General features: G+C 46.9%; 1 protein-coding gene and 1 pseudogene across 1 annotated transcript; one reads left to right on the top strand and one right to left on the bottom strand.

Moving 5' to 3' along the window:
• The first annotated feature begins 2,924 nt into the window (after positions 1-2,924).
• LOC123115184 (uncharacterized N-acetyltransferase p20-like) lies at positions 2,925-9,159 on the top strand (annotated as a pseudogene).
• A 9,987-nt stretch (positions 9,160-19,146) lies between these two features.
• Positions 19,147-20,451, bottom strand: LOC123115183 (uncharacterized). Its single transcript, XM_044536417.1, has one exon. It carries the CDS (start codon positions 20,449-20,451, stop codon positions 19,147-19,149), a length of 1,305 nt encoding a protein of 434 aa, XP_044392352.1.
• Between the last annotated feature and the right edge of the window lie 4,710 nt (positions 20,452-25,161).

The following is a 25,161-nucleotide window of genomic DNA, read 5'->3' as shown; positions in this document are numbered from 1 at the left end:
GCCCAAAGCGTAAAGTCAGAGATGATGTTATGAAGAGTGTCTCAGGGTGAGTGTAGCTCGTTGCGGAAGACCTGAGCGTTCCTGGAGTCCCACAACTTCCAGAGGATGGCGAGGGCGATGGTGCGCCAAATGTTGATGTTGAGGCCAACCGGTGTAATCGTGTCCCAAACGTGGTCGATGGAGTGAGGGGGCAGCACCCCAAGAGGGCCCACACATGCACCACGCATGGGCAAAGGATGGCAATATTCAACATGACAGTTAAAACAATATCATAAAAGCAAATAAACAAGAAACAAGGAAGAGATTGTGAAAGCAAATGAATTAGAAGGAACAAAGATGAAATAAATTTCTAAAGGAAGGAATTGCCGAAGGAAAGGAAAAGTGTGTGTGTACGACGAGAGGGTCGACAAGGACAAAAGGTGATTGGATACATTTAGGGCTGCAAACGAGTCGAGTTCAAGCGAGTTGGATTAGGCTCCACTCAGCTTATACTAAAATTCAAGCGAGCTCAAACCAAGCGAAGCTCAAGGTCGAGTTGCAGAAAGTGGCTCGTGCTCAGCTTGTAACGATCTCGAATCAATCTTGAGCAAGTTTTGAGCTAAATTAGATGATTTTTTTAACAATCTAAGACAATTTTTCAAACAAGATAGGCCATAACACAACATAAGAAGTCATTATATGAATCAACTTATTATCTGTTAACTGAAGATTAGTACTTAATAGCAAGAGATCGTGGATGAACTAGGAAGAGAAGAAAACGAAGGTACGTCCACTCTCAAACTTTGGCCACAATAACATGATATTTAACATATGGCTGACCACATATCATATTGGGGCTAACATTTTCTTCGTACTTAATTAACCTTGTATGTTTGGTAGTAGGTAAAATGGAGAAAAATCGTACACAACATATATGGTGATATATATTTTTAATTATCTATAAGGAAATAAATTATCCCACTTCCTTTTAGTGTACAGCGAGCGAGTGTTTGCTCAAGATCAAGTTGTTTCTTAATCGGGTTACATAAAGTGTTCATACTTGGCTCATTTTTTTCGAGTCGATTTCGAGTCGAGCCAAAATACAAGTCAATCTCGAATGGCTCACGAGCCTCGAGCTTTTCTTGCAGCCCTAGATACATTGTGATTTGTCCTTGTACGTGTCGGATTCAGGGCTCTGCAGACCCAAGACGGTTCGAACTCTGGGGCGTGTGCGAAGATCTCAACCAGCTCAAGTCTCAAGCTCACCACCCCACGGCCTAGCTACGTCGAATTCGCGTAAGCGGGGAAGAAGATGAACACGGCAGTTTTACCCAGGTTCAGGCCACCTTGCGGTGTAATACCCTACTCCTGCTTTGTGATGGATTGGCCTCACGTGGAGGCTGAGGATGAACTAGTACATTGTTTGAATGACCTCACGAAGGCTCAAGTGGTCAGGGTCGGAGAGCTCGGATCCCTTCTACGGTGGTGGCAGGCCTATACTTATAGTTGACTTGGTCCTCTTCCCTCTGAACTTAGGCGGGAAGGGATCCCACAACGGCCAATTTGAAAGGGGACAGGAAGTACATCTAATCCTGACAAAAGGTGATCTTCGCCTGCAAAGCTTCTGGTCATGACGCGGAGGTGGGCCCGACGATCACATCCGTCCTGCCGAGCTCGTGGTTTTGGTCTTGTTGCACAGGAATGGAAAGCTTTGGGGCCTTCCTCAGGAAACTACGCCTGTCCTTGCTCCCTTAGCACCGAAAGGGAAACTGCCTCCTCTGTGCTCACTGGCGCCTGCCTGACCTTGGTCGTCATGGCTCACGTCATTGCAGCCTCATGAGGCTGGGTGCCTGCATAGGAATCTCTGCTCCTCGGGAGGCAGGCTCAGAGAGCTGCCCCACGGGAGGTCTTGATGTCGTTCTCCTCGCGAGGCCGGGGGACCTCGCGAGGGTCTTGTCTTGGAGGCCTTGCCGCTGGGCCGTATCAGGTCGTCGAGGGAGCCATGTCGTGGGCTGCATGCAGGCAGATCTGGGTACCCCCAATCTCAGAACGCTGACGGTACGTATGACGGGCGTGTATAGACGTGCACCATATGTGCAGTGTGCATGCTTACGTACTTACACCCACAATATGTGTATTGTATGCGTGCTTATTGCTAAACATACACACATGGTTCGTTAATTACACATATGTATAAGTCGTCGAATGGATTGTATGGTGTATACCTGGAGATATACTTAGATATGGACCGGCGGGCATCCATATATGAAGATCACCAAACTCGTTCATGCACATGCGCTCCACGTACAACGGTACAATAAGATGCGCCGACCGAGTCAATGAAGAGCGTCATTTATCAAAAGAATTACATCCCTGTGACCCCAGCTCTCTAGATATGTTGCTTTCAATCTTTGCTGATTTTTTGTTTGATTGTTAGCATGTCACGGTCATGTTGACCGTTGACACCGTTGACTTCAACGTAGCCGCCCCATCTTCTTCATCCTTCTTTCCCCATCCATCCATCATCCTTGACACTTGTCTGTCCTTTTCTTGTCTCTAATTTGTCTGAAATTTGTACTCTTTTCGTCCGAAAATGTTGTCATTGAAATAGATGTATCTAGATGTATTTTAGTTCTACATACATTCATTTTGATGACAAGTATTTTCGAATAGAAGGAGTACTTGAAAGAAACATACGAACAAACCGTCTCACCATCGTGAGCTCACGGTAAGCTTACTTGGCGATCAAGATTCCTAAGCCACAATTAGTGTGAGTGTGTGACCGTGATGTGGTCAAACAGAGCAGGCGCTTGCTCTGGCTGGTACTCTGGTTCCACTTCCATCTATAAACACAGCCCACCTGCTGCACCGCTGAGCTTACCACCAGACCTACCAATCCCCAAGAGGCCAAGACCCCCTTCTCGATCAGCAGCAGCACACAGCAAATGGAGCAGGTGGCCGGCCAAGAAGCGCAGTCCACAAAGAAACCGGCCGTGAAGGTGACGCTAGGGATGTAAGTGGCAAATAAATGACGTCCGCAATCCCGTTTAGTTAGTTTTTGCTAGGTTGATAGTTCATTTTCCCCAAACAAAAAAAATATCTTTTTGAACCATTATATCATAAATGGACTTTAAACAGGATTAAACGGGACCCGGTTGACATCCCTAGGTGACGCTCCGGCGGTTCGGCCTCCACGACGTGGACGCCATGATGGCGTGGGCGTCGGACCCGCAGGTGGCCGCCCCCTGCCGCTGGGAGCCCTACGAGTCCACGGAGCCCCTGCTCGCCTTCATCCGGGACGCCGTGCTGCCGCATCCCTAGTTCTGCGCCATCTGCCTCGCCGGCGACGACCGCCCCGTCGGCGCGATCTCCGTGTCGCCGACGGACGACGCCCGCCGCACGGAGCTCGGGTACGTGCTGGCGCGCGAGCACTGGGGGAAGGGCGTGGCCGCGGCGGCCGTGTGCAGGGCGGTGGCCGCGGTGTTCAGCGAGGTGGAGGGGCTGCAGCGCGTGGAGGCGTTGGTGGACGTGGCGAACGTGGTGTCGCAGCGGGTGCTGGAGAAGGCCGGGTTTCGGCGGGAGGCTGTTAGGTACCCACTACTACTCTCTCAATGGATCAATGGCAGATTCGAGTATAGTGGCGATTACAAGGGGAAATCAAGGAAGGGGAAGAAGCACAGGACAGGAGCTACACGCTAGGCCGCCGCCGATCTGTTCTGATCCAAGCCAGGATGCCCCTTTCCCTCACGCTACACTTGCTTTATTAGTCACTGGTGGGTTCTACTGGGCCGAACATGTAGGAAACCCATTGAGGCCCAGTGAACCTGTGGCAGGGCCTTCTCTCTCTCTTGGGCCGCTCTGGCGCCACGGAGGCCTTCTTCAGCCCAGGTGCAGGAAGGCTGCTGACACCCCCCCTTTCTTCAGACACGACTTGTCCCCAAGTCGGAGCAGAGGGAAAACGCCTGCGAAGATCTTCAACGTCTTCCCAGGTGTCTGGAGTAGCCTTGGGATCTTGCCAGCGAACGAGCCCCTGCTCTCGCATTTTGTTTGAGCCGTGGCGCCATCTTGTGTCCAATATCTCCACTGGAACATTAGCCACATCAGTAATGGATGGAAGGGCAGAGGAGGCACTCGCACCTGGGGTCAGCGCCTTGCGCAATTGTGAGACATGGAAGACTGGAAAGATCGATGACCCCTCAGGCAGCTTCAGCTCGTATGTAACTTCATTCACTCGGCGGAGCAATGTATAAGGCCTGAAGAACATGAAACTCAGCTTGTGATTGGCCCGGCGTGCCACCGACGTCTGAATGTATGGCTGCAACTTGAGAAACACCTGGTCACCCACCTAGAACTCTCTAGGGGTCCTTTTTTTGTCGGCCTGTTGCTTCATGACCTGTTTGGCCCGCAGTAAGTGCTGCCTCAAGATATCTTGCATTTGTTGCCTCTCCTCTAACCACTCGTTAAGCTCAGGAACCGGTGTTGCTTGTTCAAGTACCAGTCCAAGATGCCGTGGCTCCTGGCCATACACTACTTCGAACGGTGTCTTGTTGAGAGTGGAGTGATATGTCGAGTTATACCAGAACTCAGCCAAAGCCAACCACCTACTCCAGTTGTTGGGAGAACTGTGGACGAAGCAACGCAGGTAAGTTTTGAGGCATTGGTTGACCCGCTCGGTCTGCCCGTCCGTCCGAGGGTGGTGCGATGAGCTCATTTTCAGTTCCACACCTTGTAGCTTGAAAAGCTCTTGCCACACTTTGCTTCTGAACACAGCATCTCTGTCAGATATAATAGCTTCGGGCATGCCGTGTAGTCTGTATACCTGGTCGATGTAGAGCTGGGCAATTGTCTGCGCTGTGTAGGGGTGCTTAACAGGGAGGAAATGAGTAAACTTGGAGGAAGTGTCCACTACCACCAATATGCAGTTGTACTGCCGAGAAGGAGGTAGTCCCCCAATGAAATCCATGAAGACCAAATCCCAACAGCGCTTGGCAACTGGCAACAGATGGAGCAGCCCTGGGTATTGAGCTCGGTCCGGTTTGGCCTGTTGGCAAACCCGACAACATTGGACATGCTCTTTAATGTGTTGTTTCATACCTGGCCATGCGAACAAGTGCTTGATTCTCCTGTAGGTAGCTGGGAATTCCGAGTGGCCGCCGACAACACTGTCATGCAAGGCATGCATGATCTGTTGCTGCAGGTGTTTGTTATTGCCCAGCCAGACACGCCCTTTGAAGCGTACAATGCCCTTCTTGAGAGTGAAATGGCTGTCTTCCACGGGCGCCACTGCCAGTCGTGTGATCAGCTACTGTGTTTTGGGATCGGCATCATAGCCTTTAACTATCTCTTGCAGGCTGGCAAACTGATATGGCCTGAATCTGCTCAATAGAGGATAGTGGTCGTCTGGAAAGTGCATCGGCGGCACTGTTCTCTGATCCATTGCGATAACAGATACGGTACTGCAACCCCCAAGAGTTTGGTGAAAGCTTTTTGTTGCCAGGGAGTGTGTAAACGTTGTTCTTCCAGGTGCACCAAGCTGCGTTGGTCGGTTTTGATCACAAACTCCCCGAACTGCAGGTAGGGTCGCCACTGTTCAACAGCCAACACAATTGCTAAATACTCTTTCTCATACATAGACAGGCCTTTGGTTCTCGTCCCTAACGCCTTACTTAGGTATGCAATTGAGTGGCCATCCTGTTGGAGAACTGCGCCCACCCCATACTCGCAGGCATCTGTTTCAATCATGAAGGGTTTATTGAAATCTGGTAGGGCCAGCGTAGGAGCTGAAGTCGGTGCATTCTTGAGAGCTTCAAATGCAGTTTGGGTTGCCTCTGTCCATTGGAACTGAATATGCTTGCGTAGAAGGTTCGTCAGCGGCCGTGCAATCATGCCAAATTGACGAACAAAACGCCTATAGTACCCCGCCAGACCAAGGAATGCTCGGACATCCTTGACACAGACTGGAACTGGCCAGTCCACCACTTGATGTACTTTGCTCTGATCGGTTGCCACTCCTTTGCACGAGATGGTGTGCCCCAGATAACTGACCTCCCGCTGCGTGAACACACACTTAGATCTCTTGACATACCACTGATCTTTTCTGAGGAGTGACAGGACCTGTCGCAAGTGCTGAATGTGTACCGCGTAGGTGCGGCTGAAGATAAGAATGTCGTCGAAGAACGACATAGCGCACACACGATTGACTGGTTTCAGAGTGACATTCAGCCCCCCAAGAAAGTTGCACGCGTGCCTCCCAGGCCAAATGGAACCACTTTGTACTCAAAATGGCCAAAGTGTGTTTGAAAAGCCGTCTTGAACTCTTCGCCCTCGGCCAGACGAATCTGGTGGTACCCCGACCGAAGGTCCAAAGTAGAGAACCAGCTAGCGCCCGCTAGCTCATCCAAGATATCCTCTATAACTGGCACTGGGTACTTGCCGATGATGGTCATGGCATTTAATCTTCTGTAGTCCATGCAAATTCGCCAAGTTCCGTCCTTCTTTTTCACTAGGATGATCGGAGAGGAAAAAGGACTGCTGCTTTTCTGAATAATGCCTGCTTTGAGCATTTCCGCGATATGATGCTCCATCTTTGTTTTTAGCTCCGGTTTCAGACGATATGCCCGTATGTTAACAGGTTGCGCACCCTGCATCAGAGGTATGTGGTGATCGCAATCACGCTTGGGTGGCAGTCCGACAGGTTCCATGAACACATCCTCATATTCCAGCAGTACTTTGGTGATTTCGGGTGGCAACTCGGTGCATGTTATGTCAGTGACACCCTCTGAGTCCTGGGCATAGCAGAGGTGGACTGCATAGGTGACTGCTGATTGCTTTTCCATGACCGCAAGCTGAATGTGGTTCAATGTATCACACTTGCTGACCGAAGAGGTCATTCCTTGCAGAATGACTGTAAAACCTTCATGCTCGATTTGCATGTGACGCCTTGGCCAGTCAATAAGCATAGGACTGTGATATTCCAGCCAATCCATGCCCAAAATGACATCGTAACAACCCAGCAGCAGCAATCTGAAACTGGTGGTGAACACATTGCCTTGTGAGTACCAAGAGCACCCCAATACTTCTTGGCTGCACCATAACTCAGATCCATTTGCTACTGCAACTTTCACTGGACGCGGCATATCCTGAACTCCCCTCAGCTTGGACTACAACCGCTGAGACATGAACGATGATGAACTGCCCGAGTCGACTAGCATCAACACTTCCTGTCCCTGAAGCTATCCGTGCAGCTGGAGGCATGTGGGTGCGTCTGTACCTGATACCGCTTGCAAGGATAACTGCCAAACCTGCTCCTGAACATTGCCCTGATCCTGAGCTGCTAGTTGCAGAGCTGGCTGTTCGTTAGATGCCTCCAGGATGAACAAACTGAGCATCTCCTCAATTACGTGAAGCTTGACAGTTGGGGGGCACACATGATCATGCCCCCACCGCTCTCCACACTTGAAACAGAGCCCCTTGGCACGGTGAAAGTTACGAAGGGCAGTGAGCTTGGACGTATCACTGTTGGCCCGAGCTGCATCCGTTCCCCGACGATCTTCCGCTGCTGGATGCGCAGCTGGTGCGCACACTGGTGGTGGTGGTAACGTCAGTGGTGTCGACTGCCGTGCGTGGCCAGGCAACCCAGAGCCTTCAGGCTGGCTGTACCACGGTCCCTTGTGTCCCTCAGCCACTTCCTCCTGTAGGACAGCCAGTGCACAAGCTGTATCAAGATCCTTGGGACGCTGGACCATCACCACAGCGCGGATGTCTGTCCGCAGGCCCTCCACGAACCTCATCAGAAAATACAGGGGATGTACAGCATCAGAATAGGAAATAAGGTGATTCATTAAGTTCTCAAATTGTTCAATGTAATCTAAGACGGAACTAGTCTGGCAAAGGGCATAAAATTGCCTAATCAACAATTGATGTCGGTCTCGCCCAAAACGAGAGCAGAGCAGGTTGCAAAACGCGTCCCAGTCGAGCGCACCAATCTTCGGCTGGACCGATTACAACCGAATCGCCGCGGGGCCAGTGAAATGCAGGGTAGACATGGGAATGAAATATGATGGATGGACTTGAAACATAGTGAAGTACTGCTCGCACATAGTGCGCCAAATTTTAGGATTCTCGCCAGAGAACTGGGGAAACGAGACTGACGGGGTTGTCTGACCCAGCTCCGCCACGAACTGACCCTGGGGCAGGCAAGGGCCTAGCGCGGAATCAAGCGGATGTGCTTGAGGTAAGAAGTGCGGCGTACCACTGGTTGGAGAGGCCGTCGACGGGATGCCGCCCGCCGGCGCCCCGCTCCGGTGCTGATGGGAACCGCCGTGGCCATCGGGCCCATGGATCTCGTCGCCAGGCGCTAGATCGGGTAGATCCACCGCTCGCTATCCACCCATGGGTGCTGTTGCCGTTGGTGCGCGCTTGCCTTGCAGCGCCCCGACTGCTTCCTGAAGCTTGGTGATACGGCCCTCCAGATCGGGCTTCCAGACGGAGAGCTCCTCGACTTGCTCCGCCTGGGTGTCGATGCGTCCCGCGAGCTGCTTGATGTCGCCATGGGTGCCGTCGCTCGCCTTGGTCAAGTTCTCGACCATCTTGTCGAGGTAGGACTTGAGCGCCGGATCCATGGCGGCGAGGAGTCGTTGACGATCGGCCGTCTGCTTGCGCGTCTCCAGCGCGGGGAAGAGGGGTGGGATGGCGACTGATACCACGTGTTAGGTACCCACTACTACTCTCTCAATGGATCAATGGCAGATTCGAGTACAGTGGCGATTACAAGGGGAAATCGAGGAAGGGGAAGAAGCACAGGACAGGAGCTACACGCTAGGCCGCCGCCGATCTGTTCTGATCCAAGCCAGGATGCCCCTTTCCCTCACGCTACACTTGCTTTATCAGTCGCTGGTGGGTTCTACTGGGCCGAACATGTAGGAAACCCATTGAGGCCCAGTGAACCTGTGGCAGGGCCTTCTCTCTCTCTTGGGCCGCTCTGGCGCCACGGAGGCCTTCTTCAGCCCAGGTGCAGGAAGGATGCTGACAGAGGCGGTGATGAGGCGGTACTCCGTGCTCGAGGGCGCCGTCAAGGACATGGTCATCTTCAGCTTCATCTCCACCCGACACTGTGCTGGTCGAATGATTGGTGTGATAATTCAGCTTGATGTATATCCACGCGAAAAGAAAATTTCATAATGTCATGCGAAACTTTGCTTTCCTTATTAGTTGTTCAGTCAAGTAGTACTCCCTCCGTCCACAAGGGCAACATGTCTTTTTGAATTAAATGTATATAGACAAATGTGTTCACTGATTCCAGTATGTATGTAGTCCATGTTTTTTTAGGGCAAGTAGTCCATGTTAAAATGTCAAAAAATCTTATATTTGTGAACAAAGGAGTACTTACTAATTCCCAAATAGAGCCCTTGTTGTCATTGTTCAGTTGTTGTTAACTCTTAAATTAACTAGATGATACCCCGTGTGTTGCTGCGGGAATTCTTAGTCTATAAACATGATGGTAGATAATTGAACAATTTTTTTCATAATTTATTTAAAATTAAAAAATCCAATGGACACAATACTTAATAAATATTGGAAAACATGAATTATGCAATCAATTTTTTACTAAATACAGGACATAAGTAATCTCATGTGACTTACATGAATATTAACGCATATCATTGTAACTGCTGTGGTAAATCAATATTCATATCTGCATGCTTACGATCTACACAAAGAATGACAACTAAACACAAATATTGGCCATCGTAGTGCCCACCTTGACCAGAGTTTTGGCACGTAGACGGCGAAAGAAAAAAAAGAGAACAAATGTGGGACGAACGGGAATGCAGCCAGAGTACGTGCAGGGTCCTGAGACATGCTTATATACCGTCCATTTTAGGTAATACGAAACGTCAAAAGTAAAATAGCAAACTAAAAGGATGCACTAATGCATCTTCATGGAAGAAGAGCAAAATTTTCCATGATACGCTACTCCAAGGGCCTGTTCGGACTCCCTCCGCTCTACAACCCCGCCCCGGAGCGGAGTGGCATGCAGTTATAATTTGGGGAGCGGCTAGAACGGCGCTTCGCTCTCTAGTTGAGGAGTGGAGGGTTGCCGAACAGGGTCTAAGTTTCTGCTGCATTTGTAGATTAAGCCATTGTCCCAGTCAGCCATTAGAATGACAGTACTTTCCCACCATTTTTCTTGTGCTTGATGCTTGTCCTACCAGGAGGAGGATCTGTAGGTTTAGGTCAGCAGTATGATAGTAATAGATTGGAGGGTGTAGCTTTCACACTGTCGCTGGGAATGAGGCTATCCTTATTCCTGGCATTTGTCATAGTTGGACAGAAGAAGTGGCGTGCACTGACACGTGGACCATGTTTTGTGAAATGAGTCACATCTAACAACATTAATTTTTTCTTTTGAGGCAACTCACGGGCATATGTGCTCCAAGCCTAATTCGTATGTGTCGTGCCTTGCATCCTCCTCTTGTAATGCACGGGCAATTTTTCTAATAGCTAGTAATACTAGTACACTTTTAAGGCTTGCTTGACAAGTATATAATGTGGACAATCTTTTGTGAAGAACCATATGTTGTGGGCAAAAAAATCTGGTTATACTCCCAACCCAGTTCAATGTGGTGCGTCTTTTCTCTGTTCTGTAGAGTTTCTTCCTTGTCCAGTATTAAAGCGCTATAGCAAATGTCGATCCCTCACCCAGGAGGCCGGCCGGGGCACAAGCACTCCGAGTTCAAGTCTTCTACTCCCTTCGTCCCATAATGTAAGATGTTTTTTAACACTACCCTAAAGTCAAAAAACGTCTTATATTTTGGAACGGAGGGAGTACGTCTGTTGGCCATCACTCAAGGATCTGTAAGGATCCGTGATATAGGGCCGCGTTTTAGAGTTTGGCACAACGTCAATTAGTTTCCCAGTCCGGCCCTGCTTCACAATACTACCATTTCTATGCCTTATGATATATACCTTGGTAATGCAACTTCATAGCGATCTAAAGTAGCTCTGAGTTATGTTTTTTCTCTATATTCACTCACGTTTTCTGACACAATCCCTCGATCGCATTGTTCTGCTTACAAGAGAGCGGGATGCATGGAGGTCGTTTGCATATATAGCCGGTGATGGACCGCATGTTCTTATCTTTGGTCAATAGTACAACCGAGTTAATAAGAATTCAAACACTTTACCAACCATACTTTCTGTAATGAGTGTGTGTTCTCGTCTTATGAGGGTGCACAAATCTTATAGGTATGGAGGCTATAAATGAATGTCCTCCATTTTGTACTGAGATAGGCAGCTCCGTCCCATTCTTTACCTACCCCTTGCAAGTTCACTTTCGGTCCTATATATTCAACATGACAATTCAAACAATATCCTAAAAGAAAATTCATTGGAGTAATGTTGGCAGTTTAATAACAATAGCTCTGTTAATTTCCATCTCATACGACATCTTCCCCTCCTATCTCCATGCTTTGCCAATCCAGGCGATTATTAGGTAGTTTGCATATTTTGACGTTTCACTTTCTTTTTGGAAGATTTTTGGTGTTTATATTCTATTTTCACAGCACTTATCTAATTAAGTATTGCCACCGAAGCCTACCTCACGTGGGACTAGAAATAGAAAAAAAAACTCGCATGACATGAACTTTTTTGTGAAAGAATATTGTATTACTCATCAATCAGGGAACACATCCTCATTGCCACCTCCTCCGCGTTGACCCTCCTAGAAATTACACCCAGGGAGATGCATCTTATCGACCGCATCTGCCTCCATTCTCCTACCCCCAACCCGAAGATCGTTTGATTTATCATTGGAAACTATAAACATTTTTGGCAACTATAAATATGTTTTACTATGATGAACTGCAATTTTAAGAGACACTGTGGTGATTAGTAGGTTTGTGGCAGGCTTATGCAGGCTGCCGCACTACCTGGCGCAACTCTTAGTACTCTTCGGCGGGCAGCCCCATTGCTTGCAATCATTTTTGCAGGGTGCATCTGTTGATTGTTGCGAGCATTTCACCAACCATGTTCCATGTGCTATTGTTACAGAATTTGTTTCCGTATGGACACATGGAACTAAAAGGCTTTCATACTTCATAATGCACAACAAGAACATTGCAACACTTGCACTTTTCCTTCCTCATGCTAAACCAAACATAAGGAGAACACTTCACAAAAGATACAATTCCCTCTGGGGAACCCTATGCTACTACTGCCATGTATGTCATGGATGCCAAGGTTTTACTTTTCTGAGATGATGCATCATCTGAGTGCGTTAGTATGTGATCTCTGGAAGATTTTTTTCATTCTCGAGGTTACTGTTTTGGCCATCAGCACACAATGGGTACGATTGTGACGCCAATCGACCATGCTCCTTCTCATTTGGGGAAAACTGATATATCTTAGTAAAACATAATTAATCGGGCAGGCACTATCTACAAACCGTATACACACGTATGGCATGTGTCACTACTGCAGGATGCTGCTAACGCGACACTACGATCAGAGACCCTTCGATGAAACTGTGTGCGATGCAATAATCGCAAACGATGGTGTAAAAAACGTCAAAAAGGTGCAAAACGTTTGTGATGACGGATGCATCAAATACGGTTCAGATTTTAGTTGCGTGTGCGATGCAGGGCATACAGTTTAGTTCATTTAACTGTTTGCAATAAGGAGGAACAAAAGAAACGGACAGCCAGATGAAGGTGTGTGCGATATACAACATACAATTCACCCAGATGAACTGTTTGTGATTAGGCAACACAAAAGAAACGGTCAGGCAGATCAAGATATATGGCATACAACTCACTAGGATGAACTGTTTGCGTTGAGCCAAGAGAACAGAAATGGTTAAACTTAACAAGATGTGTGTGATACATGGTAAACGGGTCCTCAGAAACGTGTGGGAAGACCTATAACAACATAAACGATTCCTGTTAATAAGCCGTGTGTGTTGTGAGCAAACGATTGCTGGTATACAATTGTCAGTGATTGATGAAATCATCAATGACGGGTTCCATTGTTTAGTCTGTGTGCCATGTGATTTGCTCTGTCTACAGAGTATCAACATATATACTTAAAAACACAGCATTGCAAAACCAAATTAAGCATACAATTACACAAGTGACTACACACATAACATTTCTATAAACCAAAGTAAGCAATTACATGCATACTAAACTAGGAGAAACGAGGATCTAATCATCTACTTATTGTTGCGACGATGCTTGCTATTGCTCTGCTTCCGGCTGGATCCCTGGCCGTTTTGGGGAAGGAGGCACTTCCTCATGTCAACGATCCGCCTGTACATGTCGTAGCTTGTATACGCCTCCTTGGCCGCGTACACGACATGAGCTTTGTCGAGTTTCTTCATCCAGGCCGAGTGCCATGCATGCTTGTGCTTGTTGCAGGAATCCATCATGTCTCTGTAGTAGGGGTCGATGATGGCCTCGGCAGGGTGAACCAGTGAGTTCTTCTCATGCTCCTTGCTGCCCCAGATCTTGTATTGGCCCTGGATGTTGACAAGATTCTGGTAGGCGATGCCCGAATTCTTGAGCGCCTTTACATCATTAGTGATGTCCACCGTAGCGAACATGTAGTGGGAGCTGTTGACAAACCTGGCGAAACGCTCGCAAGGCCTTGTGGCTAGGCAGTAGTGGTAGACGAGGACGTGATGGCGCACGCACATCTGGGCGACGGCGACCTTGGGACGAGACCCGGCACGAGCGCGGGTGTACTCGAGGTCGAACACGACCACCTTGTACTTTTCCTCGGCAATCACCAACTCCATGATGTGGATGGAGTGCTCCACCCAAACCGGGTTGTTGGTGTACACCACCAAGAGGTTTGTGAACCTTCTGTGGGTGTACACCACGGCATGCATGGTGAACTGCTGCTCGTCGTCGGCAGCCGCTCAGAGTGCCATTGGAGCCGCGCAGAATACCATCTAAGAATTTTTCGTGGTGGGTGTGCTTGTTGCAATGGTGGGGCGTAATCGAAAGGTTGAAGAGACACAAGGGTTAAATGGCCACTGTAATAAATGGGGGCCGACCGGCCTGTAATCTTCACGTCTTATCACGGTGTTCATAGCGGAGGACTCCAGTGCATGCTTGATAACACGCATCGCACGCGTTTTGTTTGACCATGCGTGGGCTCGAATAGGTGCCAAATGTATTGTCGGTGAGCCTGTTCCCGCGCTACCGCGCAGTTTACCGCGCAAACTTCCCGCCCGGCTAGTTTGGCCAAGCGTCGGCTAGAAGAGGGACAAATCGTGGGCGTTTATTGGTAAAAAGCTTTGTGAAAACAAAGTGTGTGGAATGACTTCCGTCATAAGTTTACCCGTGGGTGATGAGGTCAAAGTTACACATAAGGGTGATGATGGACACTCGAGTGCGATAATTAATTCTACGCTCTACAAGGCACACGGTTGAAGAAACCAACTGTGTGCAATAATGTCAAAGATCGCAGTCGAGTTAGCTATACAGATTGTGTGCTGTGAGACCGACAAGGTAAACAAATTCGAGAATGGGTAATAAAATCTAAGACCATTGCATATTAAGGTCAAAATAGTGCTACCAATATACGAGTCTCATAAGATGCCATTTCAACGATTGTACCACGAAAGCTCGAAATATTACAAGGTTCAAATTCTAAAGTTATATGGCTCAAATTCGAAGATTACAAGGTTCAAACTAATATTAGAAATGAAATTCAGCTCATCAGCTGCAAACTCTCGCGCTGATCCGCTGAACATGGATAACAGAGAGGTTCAAACTAATATTATCACTTCTAAGTCTGCTTCGAAACCTCATAATTTTTGCAAAGGGGTCAGCCACTGAGAAGTCATGTATGGGGTTGACATGATGACTTCCGATTACTCTGTTATCTAAAGTTCCAAAATAAAATTCAGCATTTTCGGCGCCTATTCCATTCTGCCGCAGGTGTCGGCGCTGATCAACAAACCATTCATTTTTGCAAAATAAATGTAGGGAAAATTGCATTACCTTGAGCACCCTTGCTCTCACAATAAAGAATCTGACGAATATAATCTCCGGTAAGGTCCCTCATTAGGAGTTCAAAGTAATTTTAGCCGTGAAAGATTTAACTGTGAAATCTTTGAACAATACTCATTGGGAGAGTAGGATCAAAAGTGTTAAAGCAATTAGATGTCAATCTCTTGAGATAAGATCAGTTTTGCTTGAGTTAAGTGAAGATAGTGGGATAGTGGTACATAACCCAAAGATAGGAGTGATGAAAAAAATTGTTTGAAGTGCTTGACAGCTATGAGCTTATACTTGGTATGGTCATTTGGCATGACATTCTATTTGCTGTAGATACAGTGAGCAGGAAGTGGCAATCACCATCCATGTGCACTGATGTTGCCTTAACGCAAATAGATGGTGTGAAGAATTACTTTAACACTTATAGAAAAGAAGGGTTTCTTTCTAGTTTCACTATTGCTAGAGAAATTGCAACTGAAATGGGTGTAGAGCCATCAATGCCAGTAAAACGACGTGCTTAGGAGGAAACAATTTGATGAACATGACAGTGATGAAGCAATTTTGGAAGCTGAGAAGGATTTTGAAGTTAATTATTTTCTATTTATGGTTGACAAGACAATAACTTCAATGGAAATAAGATTTCATGAACTCCAATCATTCAAAAATATATTTGGATTTTTAATGAGTTCAACGACCTTGAAGTCATTGAACCGTCCTGAACTTAAAGATAGTTGCACTAAATTTGCAAGTTCTTTCTCTTCGGATGGTTCATCTGATGTTGATTTGAATGATCTGATTTCTGAGTTGACGTTATGCAGTCAACTTTTGCCTGATAATCCAATGTCTGCTGTGGATATTTTTTAGTCAGTCAATGAAGCAGATTGTTATCCCAATATTTCTATTGCCTATCGGATTTTATTTACTATGCCCGTGACCGTGGCATCAGCGGAGAGAAGTTTCCCAAAGTTGAAATTGTTGAAGAACTACCTAAGATCTACAATGTCACAAGAGAGGTTAAATGGCTTGGCAACTTTATGCATTGAGAAGGAATTGCTTGATGAAACTGATATCGATACTATCATTAGCGATTTTGTATCTCGGAACATTAGAAGAATTTTTTTAAGGTATTATGTAACATTTTATTCGATATGCACACTTGCTTTAGATGGACTTGATTGTTTTCTTTGATACAATTTTATATCTACATATGTTAGTTACTACTTAAACATTTATACTAAGGGCCCTGGATTATTGTTTCGCCCCGGGCCCCTGAAATGTCAGGACCAGCCCTGATTATGTCCTCCATATGATTCATGTAAGAAAAGTAAGTCATACTTCGTAGGTTAGAGACTAGCTATTAAGTTTATTTGAAACTTTCTCTACAGGATATCTCCTTCCTCACACATAACTTGATGCTTGCGAAAGCGGCAGCTTCTAGAGATCTCAGAGCTCGACCTAGGCTTGGGAGATCAGGTCCAGTTTAGCTAGTTTCGTCTAAACATCTCTTCCCCTGTCCCCCAAAGTGTACCATATCTCCAGAGATCTTAATACTTTAGCCCTTATCTGTGCTCAGCAGGCTTGTATGCTTAGCATAATTAACAGGTTTGGCTGTTGTAGCTCAGTTCATACAGGACTCCAAGTCCTATGATCAGCAGGCTACATGGTTCCAATCTTCATGATGTTGTAGTATCCTCGATGAGTTTGAAGCTGGAATATATGGCACCGTAGGCGCCTCTGCTTGTTCAAATAAAATAAAAATTAATGTCCGTTTCTTCCATACTAGTACCCAGATTTCGTTCAGGAACAGTTTGTACGAAGAAACATACTCCCTTCATTTTTGTATACAAGACCACAAACTCAAATTACATATACCAACGTAAATTTTACTGCATAATTCATAAGCCAACTTTCTTTTCGTTTACTGGGATCATTAATACGTAACATGCATGTAAGAAAACTGAGTGAAGGAACTAGCTAGTGTTATTATGACTGCATGCATGCAAGTATTAAACATGTTGCTCCTACGAGGAAATATCATTAATTCTTTCCTCAATTACTGTTGATGGCCTTATATTGATGAAAAAGTATATTTCATAGTGGCCTTGTATAAGTAAATGGAGGGAGTATGTTTATTGGAAGGGAACACATTTAATGAAAACATGACAGTTTGTATGAAGACTGAACAATAATTTTTGTACGCGGATAACCGCCACATGTGTGGCATACTAGCCATCCGCCCACACATCGTGTGCGGCGCAAGCAGGAGCCAGCTCACGTGGGTTGTATGTGGGCGAATATTAGAATTGCCCACACGTGTGGGCGCAGCTATTTCGTGCCAGATGCCCAACAAAGTACTACTCATCTCCATCCCGCGTGTGTGGCACGAAGCAAAAATGCCCACACATCCTGATGCAGCTACGTTAGGTACTCCCGTGGGATGACGATTTAGTTGCCATCCGGGATGGCAGATGCAGTTATCCGGGGATGGCAAATGTACTTGTAAAAGTATGTCAACTCTATTTGTTTTGGTTAACTATAGTTGTCATGTCTAATTTATGGCAGTTGCCGCGTGTAATCAAACCATAGTTGCCGTGTGTGATTAACTACTTGCCACATATGGTCAAACAGTAGTTGTCATGTGTGTTTACCTAGTTGCCACGTGTGGTCCAACCATAGTTACCATGTATGATTAATCACGGTTGCCATCTTTGTTTATCTGGTTGCCACGTATGCGCAACTGTAGTTGTCATCTTACAACGAATCATAGTTGCCATGTGTGTTTACCTAGTTGCCACGTGCGTGTACTGCATTTGCCATCCAACAACGTACGGGTGTCGTGTGGGCGAAATCAGTTCGCCCACACGCGCGTGGACTAGATGTTGGATGTGTGGGCAGAAACTAGTTTACCCACACAGCGCAGCTGCCAAACCGCGTGCTGCGGGCGTGTGGGCGAACTCTTCAACGCCCACACAACAACCCCGTCCTACGTGGCACGCGAAATCTACCTGTCAAAATTCGTGCAAACTCGACTGGACGATCATCCATGCATGTGGGCGAGTTACAAAACTGCCAAACGTGTGGGCGTTAGTCTTTTCGTAATTTTATGAAGAAATATTTTCTAATAAAAAGGAACAACATGAATTGGGAGTACGATTTCATTGCCGATGGAGCAAAGCAAAATTTTCCAAGTAGTAGTCATCCTCAAAAGATGCAAAGCTATTCTATCGTGCTAGTAGATCGTCCATACGGAACTGCTCCATACACGACAAACTCTAGACGATTTGTGCACGACTAAAGAATCGAGCGGTTGTTGTTCGGCTTTGGACAAGATTCCGCTGCTGGATGTAATCATCGTCATCAAATCGTCTAAATATTTGTCGTCCATATAGCACTGCTCTCGTCCATATGATATGGCTCATGGTTCGAAAAAAGTAGTACAGTACTACGATTCATTCCTTTCTGAAACCTGTCCAGATCAGAGCACCGATCGCACTACGTTATTAGCTTAACCTGTAAGTTGCTCCGTACCTTTCAATGTTGTCGTTTCTGAACAGAAAATCTGAATTTGAACGAAAGATTATCATGACATACGTTGGCACATGATCCGTGGAAATTTGATTTAGAAATGCATCAAGCAATCAAACAAGACAAAGTACGCACAAATTACATCGAGCATGCATTGGTCCTCCAGTGCAAATGGAGAAAGGAGGTTTTAGGCCCTGTTTGGTTCATATGTCCTAGGACTTTTTCTACTCCCAACTAAAAAGTCCTAGTCCTTAAAAAGTCCCTCCCTGTTTGTTTCCAGAGACTAAAAAGTCCCTAGTCACTTCCTAGAGGTTATTAAATGACCATGTTGCCCCTAGTATATAAAAAAAAATAGCAATCAAACAACACCATGGGGTGACGGGCCAATGGATGCATGGAGGGGCATTGTTGGAAAAGTCTCAAAAAAGACACTTCTTAAGAGTCTTCTTCATTTAGTCCCAAATGCCAGTTTAGTCCCTAAAAAGTCCCTCCCGTTTGGTAAAAAGTCTCTAAGAGGGACTTTTTTTAGTCCCTACACAAAAAAGTCCCTGGAAACAAACACCCCCTTAGTACAAGACACACCTGTGGAGCGGAGACTAGTCCGACGGTGTCCCTCGACGGATAAAATTTACTCTATCTATGATAATAGCTGATCTTCCTCAACGGTCCACATCTGATCATCCTCGTGAATCCACATCTGATCTTCTTCCTCAGGAGTCCACGTCGACGAGAAGGTTTGGCACCTCGGTATCAGCCCTTCGCCGCCTGAAAATCCCCGGCTGAAAAGGGCGACGACCGACAGCCCGACTGCCCAGGGGAGGGGGCTCGTGGAGAAGACAGCAGAGGCGACGAGGGGGACAGCCAGACGGAGGATCTGGAAGTACAGTCGCGGTTCCGCCTTGAACGCGACGCGTGATATCAGCACGCCGGCGATGCCTGGGGCAGCCATGGTAACGTCGGTGCAGTACTGCCCGCAGATGGGGAGCAGGTAGGCGAGCGCACCCGCGACCCCCATGGCGACGATGAACAAGCAGCGCCCGCAGATGCAAAGGACGAAGACGAGCGCTTGCGCCACCAGCACGTCGGCCATGAACACGACGACGCACAGGAGCGGCCAGCAGAACCAGAGCAGGACCGCGACGCAAACGACCGCGGCGATGGCCAGCATGACAGGGAGCGCGACGGCGGCGGCGTCCTTGAGCCATCGCCAGAACGCCTCCAAGGCCGGGACGAGCTCGTGGGCGGTGCTCGCCGCCGTGGTGACGAAGCGCTGCCAAAAGCCGTCCCAACCACCGGCGACGGTGTTCTGGATCCACTGCCAGAAGGCTTGTAACGGCAGGACGAGGTTGTGGGCAGCGCCGGCGAGCGCGGCGGCGAGGTTGGCGAAGATGCCCTGCATGTGCTCCCACAAACCGTCGAAGCCGGAACCAATGCTTGTGACGGCGGTCTGGAGCCACTGCCAGAGCGCTTCAAACGGCACGGCCAGAGCGTGGGCCGCGGTCCCGAGCGCGGCGGCGTGGCTGCCGATACAGCCGTGTGTGAGCTGCTCCAGACCGTGGAAGCCGAAACTGATGGCTGCGGGGGCGGACTGCAGCAAGTGCCAGAGCGCCTCGAAAGGCACAACCAAAGCGTGTGCCGCGCTCCCGAGCGCCGCGACGAGGCTGCCGAAGATGAAACCGATACCGGCGGTGACGGACTGCAGCACGTGCCAGAGCGCCTTGAAAGGCAGGACGACCAGGTGTGTCGCGGCGGCCAGCCAGTGCCCGAGCACCTCGAACGGCAGGACGAGCAGGTGAGCCGCGCCCGCGAACAGGCCCGCGATGAGCTGCCACAAGCCGTCGACGCCGAAGCTCATGCCGACGGCGTCGGCGGTGATTCCATTGGCCACACCGCCGCCTGCGCCGCGCAGGAGCCTTCGTGCTGCTGTGTCAGCCAAGGCCATGGCTTCGATCTGGATTGTGGAGTGGAGTGGACTCGAGTAAGGAGTCTTCTTATTAATTGACTTGTTTATTAGGCTGGTCACAATGGGCAAGAACATAAGCTAGTAACTTCACAGTTTCCTAGACTATGTTACTACCTCCATAGTGGGTAGGAACATCTATGTAGTGTCATGCAACGATGTATTTATTAGGTTATAGACTCATTGTTTATTGGAGTGTGTGATGTTCCGGTAACTTAGCTAGTTACCACAAACACCTCTCTCTTCATTAAATATGTGCCACATAAGCAAAATTGTATTGGAGTGTGTGATGTTACTCCTAAGTTCCTCCCCACTGTGACCAGCCTTAGAGCGGAGGCCATTTGGCCTTCAGGGCGGCTGCTACCTTCCCAATACTGCTTTCCGGAGGACCATATTTTTCGCAAGTGTGTTTTATTAGTTTTTAAAAAACGAACTCTTTTTATTTTACCCGAATATCCAGCGAACGTCAGATTTTTAGCCATGACAAAACGAACATTCTTCATGGTGATTTGTGTTCGTCCAAGTTTAATTGGCGATTAGTACAAATACATACATGCACCTATATTATAAACCGGCTAGGTTTTCAATTTTCTGCTTTTCTTTATATATTTTTATTGCCTCACGGGATTGATTACGTGGAGGTGAGAGCCCGCCGTAGATTTTGGTGTATATTTTGCCTTGCAGAAGAAGAGGAGAGCAGTTTGTAAGGATCAAAGTATTATATTTTTTTTAATAATTGTATGAGAAAGAAGAGGGACGAGAAGGGAAGACGACTGTAAACTAACAGTCACGGGACTCAAGAAACATTGTGATAGTATAAGGTGGATCATTATATTAATATAATATAGCGCTCCTCAGCAACTGTAGCTACTATACATGTTAGCTATTAGGTCGACTATAGATAGTGTGGCAACTTTATATAGCCGGTTGTTGTTTATACTATTAACCATGTTCGAATAGTACAGTTGAGATATCTGCCGCTTGCCAGTATGCTACGCAAACATGGCTATATGGGTCATGCTTGTAAGGTTGGCTCGTGATTACGAATTTTTGGCCCGGCATGGCACGTGAATACAAGTGCTTGGCCGGTCTTTGGCCCGCCATGGGTCAAGGCAGTACTTTTTTGGCATTTTTAGTGTTGTTTTGATCTTTCTAATCTAAAAAATTAAGCCTTTCATGGATATTTTGGCATTTACAGCTATTTTAGCCTTTTTAATATTGTTTGGGCCTTTTTAACATGGGTCGCCCTGCAGCTATGCCGGGCCGGCCCGGCCCTTTTATCTATCGTGACAGGCCGATCTGTGCCTCGAAGCCGTTGAGGCAACAGGCAGCTCCTATTAGGTGCTCTTTACGCCACTGGATAAATGTTTGAGAATTTCTCCAGGCTGTTGGAGAATGCTTAACCGGCTGGCGTCAACGCAACCACGCTGTTGGGCCGGCCCAACAAGCTCACTCGTTCCGGGCCCGATTCCTTCACTCGCTCTCGCTCGGTTCGCAGCCGACTTCTTTGAAAACCCGATTTGCCGCTTGTTGCGGCAAAATGTCGGGGGAATGCATAGGCGATCGAGCGATCGTTCCAAGTTAGCCAGCCCGTTAAGTATTCTTGGGATTCCTGATTTTCGAAAACTTCTAGGACGTTGCAGCCGATTCTTTTCGATTTTGGGAACCTTCCAGCAGGTTCCTGAACCGGTTTTATTTCCATTTCAGTTTCTTTTCATGTTTTCATTTTCCTTGTTGTTTTTCTTCTTTTATCTCTTATTTCATTTTCTTTTCTTATTATATGTTTGTCATTTTTTCAAGTTCATTTTTCTTTTTCAACAAATGTTCAGACACTAGATAAATGTTTGAATTTCTTAAATTTTGTCCACATATTGGAAAAATGTTCCTGTTTTCAAATTTTGTTCAGCAATTGCAATAAAATTGAGAATTTGAAAAGTTGTTCACTTTTGTCAAGAAATGTTCGAAAATTCCAAAGGGTTTAGAACTTCAAAATTATGGAAAATGTACATATTTTTAATCTTTGTTCAGAAATATGAAATTTGTTCATGAATTTCAAAAAAATGTTCCCCTTTTCAAATTTGTTCGAGAATTCAAATAATGTTCTTGTTTTCTAAATTTGTTCATAAATTCCAAAAATGTTGGAGTTTTGAAAAAGAAAATGTTCATGGTTTCAATTTTTTTCCTGTTTTTTTAAAGTTTGCATTTTCAAAAAAATGTTTGCAATTTCGAGAAATGTTCACGTTTTCATTTTTTTCAAAAATATGCATGTTTTATTTTTTTTCAGGAGTTTCATAAATGTGCACGTTTTCATTTTTTCAGGAGTTTCGAAATTGTTCAGTTTCAAAATTTTTTCACAAATTTTGTAAAATGTTCGGGCGGTTCAAAACATGTCCCCGTTTTCAAGAACTGTTCTTAAATTTAAAAAATGTGCATGCTTTAATTTTTTAGGAGTTTCAAAAAAATTCAGTTCAAATTTTGTTCAACATTTCAAAGAATTTTATTGTTTTCACTTTTTTCAAAATATGTTCTGGTAACCATGTGGGCAATCTGGTGGGCACGTAGGAGAGCGATCCACGACAATGAGTTTCAGAGTCCTTTGTCCACGTTTTGTTTCATCACGAGGTATCTTCAGTACCTTGATATTGCCTTTGACAGCAAGAGCACGAATGTCAGCAATGTGGTAGTGCACGACCCCGAGCACCGATTTGGTTGGCACCAAAGGGAGACGAAGCAAAGATCAACGTTGACGGTGGGATCTCACGGCAGGGCAAGTTTGGTGCAGCAACTGCCATATGTCGGAACAAGGAAGGCCACTTCTTGGGTGCTTCTGTGGTAGTTTTTGATGGACTGGTTGATGTCATAGGACTAGAAGCATAGGCATGCAACGAGGCATTGGCGCTGGCTCAGGACCTTAATCTCTCGCGCATGGTGATAACCTCCGGCTGCCTGGAAGTGGTGAGCAAGATTGACACAGGTGCAGCGACCCACTATGCACCAATTTTGCATGAAATATCGCCCAGAAGGAGGGAGTTCAACTACGTCAATTTCAAGTTTGAGCATAGAGAAAATAATTTTGAAGCGCATGCGCTGGCTAAAGCTGGATCTTCGCTTCCAGTAGGACGTCATATTTGGCTAGAGACACTTCCAGACATTATTTGTATTCCGTTGATTATCACTTTTTAATTAAGTCCCTAGTTACTCGTAAAAAAAACTTGGAAAGTCGTTTTCCAACCCACCCAAACCCCCCACCCGCCCCTCCCGCCCATTTCATCCCACGCCCACACCTCTGATATTCCTTGATTGGATTATGAGACCGGAGAAACGCAACTTCGCCCGGTCTAGTAAGAACGTGACTATGATCATTGCTGAAACTGCTGATATACCAAATTGCACACTCTTTTAATCCCATTTCATCCCACGCCCGCGCCGCTTGTTGCCTCGCATTCATGCCGGCCTAGAGCATGCAGAGGCCGGCATTGATGCCTGCGTTTTGACTGAACAGGAAGGCCAGAAACGCATAAATCTGAAGATCTAATGGCTAAAAATGCAGGTGGCTTGAGAGGGTTGGAAAGGTGATCAGTTATGATGTGTCTAATTTTTCAATATAGCCTGTGTTCTTTTTCAGAAAAAAAATTGTTGGAACAAATATGGAAGCTTTTTTTTAGAATACAATATGGAAGTTAGAGGACTAAATTTGACTGTCACACCAAAGTATTGGCCTTGCATTTTACTCTCATGTAAATAACGTAATGATTATGATGTCCGATTGAATAACCCTGTACATTGTTGTCACTAACGACATTGATCTCTCAATTTATTTATTTTTTGCGAAAAGCTTTCAATCTATTCATCTTCAATCATGACACTACAATGAATACTAGAAATAAAAATTACATCCAGATTCGTAGACCACCTAGCGACGACTACAAGCACCGAAGCGAGCCGAAGGCGCGCCGTCGTCATCGCCCCTCCATCGCCGGAACCGGGCACAACTTGTTGTAGTAGATAGTCTGGAAGTCGTCGTACTAAGGCCCCATAGGACCAGCAGCCCAGAACAGCAACCGCCGCCGATGAAAAATAACGTAGATCGGAAGGATCCAAACCGAAGACACACGAACGTACACTAGTAGAAAACAGGGCTTTCGTCCAGGCCAGTTTAGCCCATTAGTCCCGGTTCAATCCAGAACCGGGACCAATGGAGCTATTTGCCCCGGTTCGTGAGCCCAGGGGGCCGGCCGGGCCACGTGAGCCATTGGTCCCGGTTCGTCCGGACCTTTTGGTCCCGGTTGGTGGGACGAACCGGGACCAATGGTCCTGGCTCCTGGCCCACCACTATTGGTCCCAGTTGGTGGCATGAACCGGGACCAAAAGGGTTACCTTTAGTCCCGGTTCATGCCACCAACCGGGACCAATAATGGTGCCTATATATAGCCCCTCGCGCAAGAGCAGAGCACACTGCTCTGTTTTTTCTGGCCGAGGGGGAGAGGGCTTGGTGGTGCTCTAGCTCACCTCCTATGCACACAAGGTGTTCGATGGAATGCCCGAGCCACACTACTTAAGGTTTCTCCTCTCCAAGCTCGACCACCAAGCTCCATTTTCCTCAATATTTATCTAGGTTTAGCGGTCCGTCACGCCCCGTCCCCGTCTTCACCGTCGTCGATCACCCGCGCCGATCTCATCGCCGGCACCACC

The sequence above is a fragment of the Triticum aestivum genome, chromosome 5B (assembly GCF_018294505.1).
Source record: "Triticum aestivum cultivar Chinese Spring chromosome 5B, IWGSC CS RefSeq v2.1, whole genome shotgun sequence".
Taxonomy (NCBI): domain Eukaryota; kingdom Viridiplantae; phylum Streptophyta; class Magnoliopsida; order Poales; family Poaceae; genus Triticum; species Triticum aestivum.
This window is presented reverse-complemented; position numbering and strand designations above follow the sequence as displayed.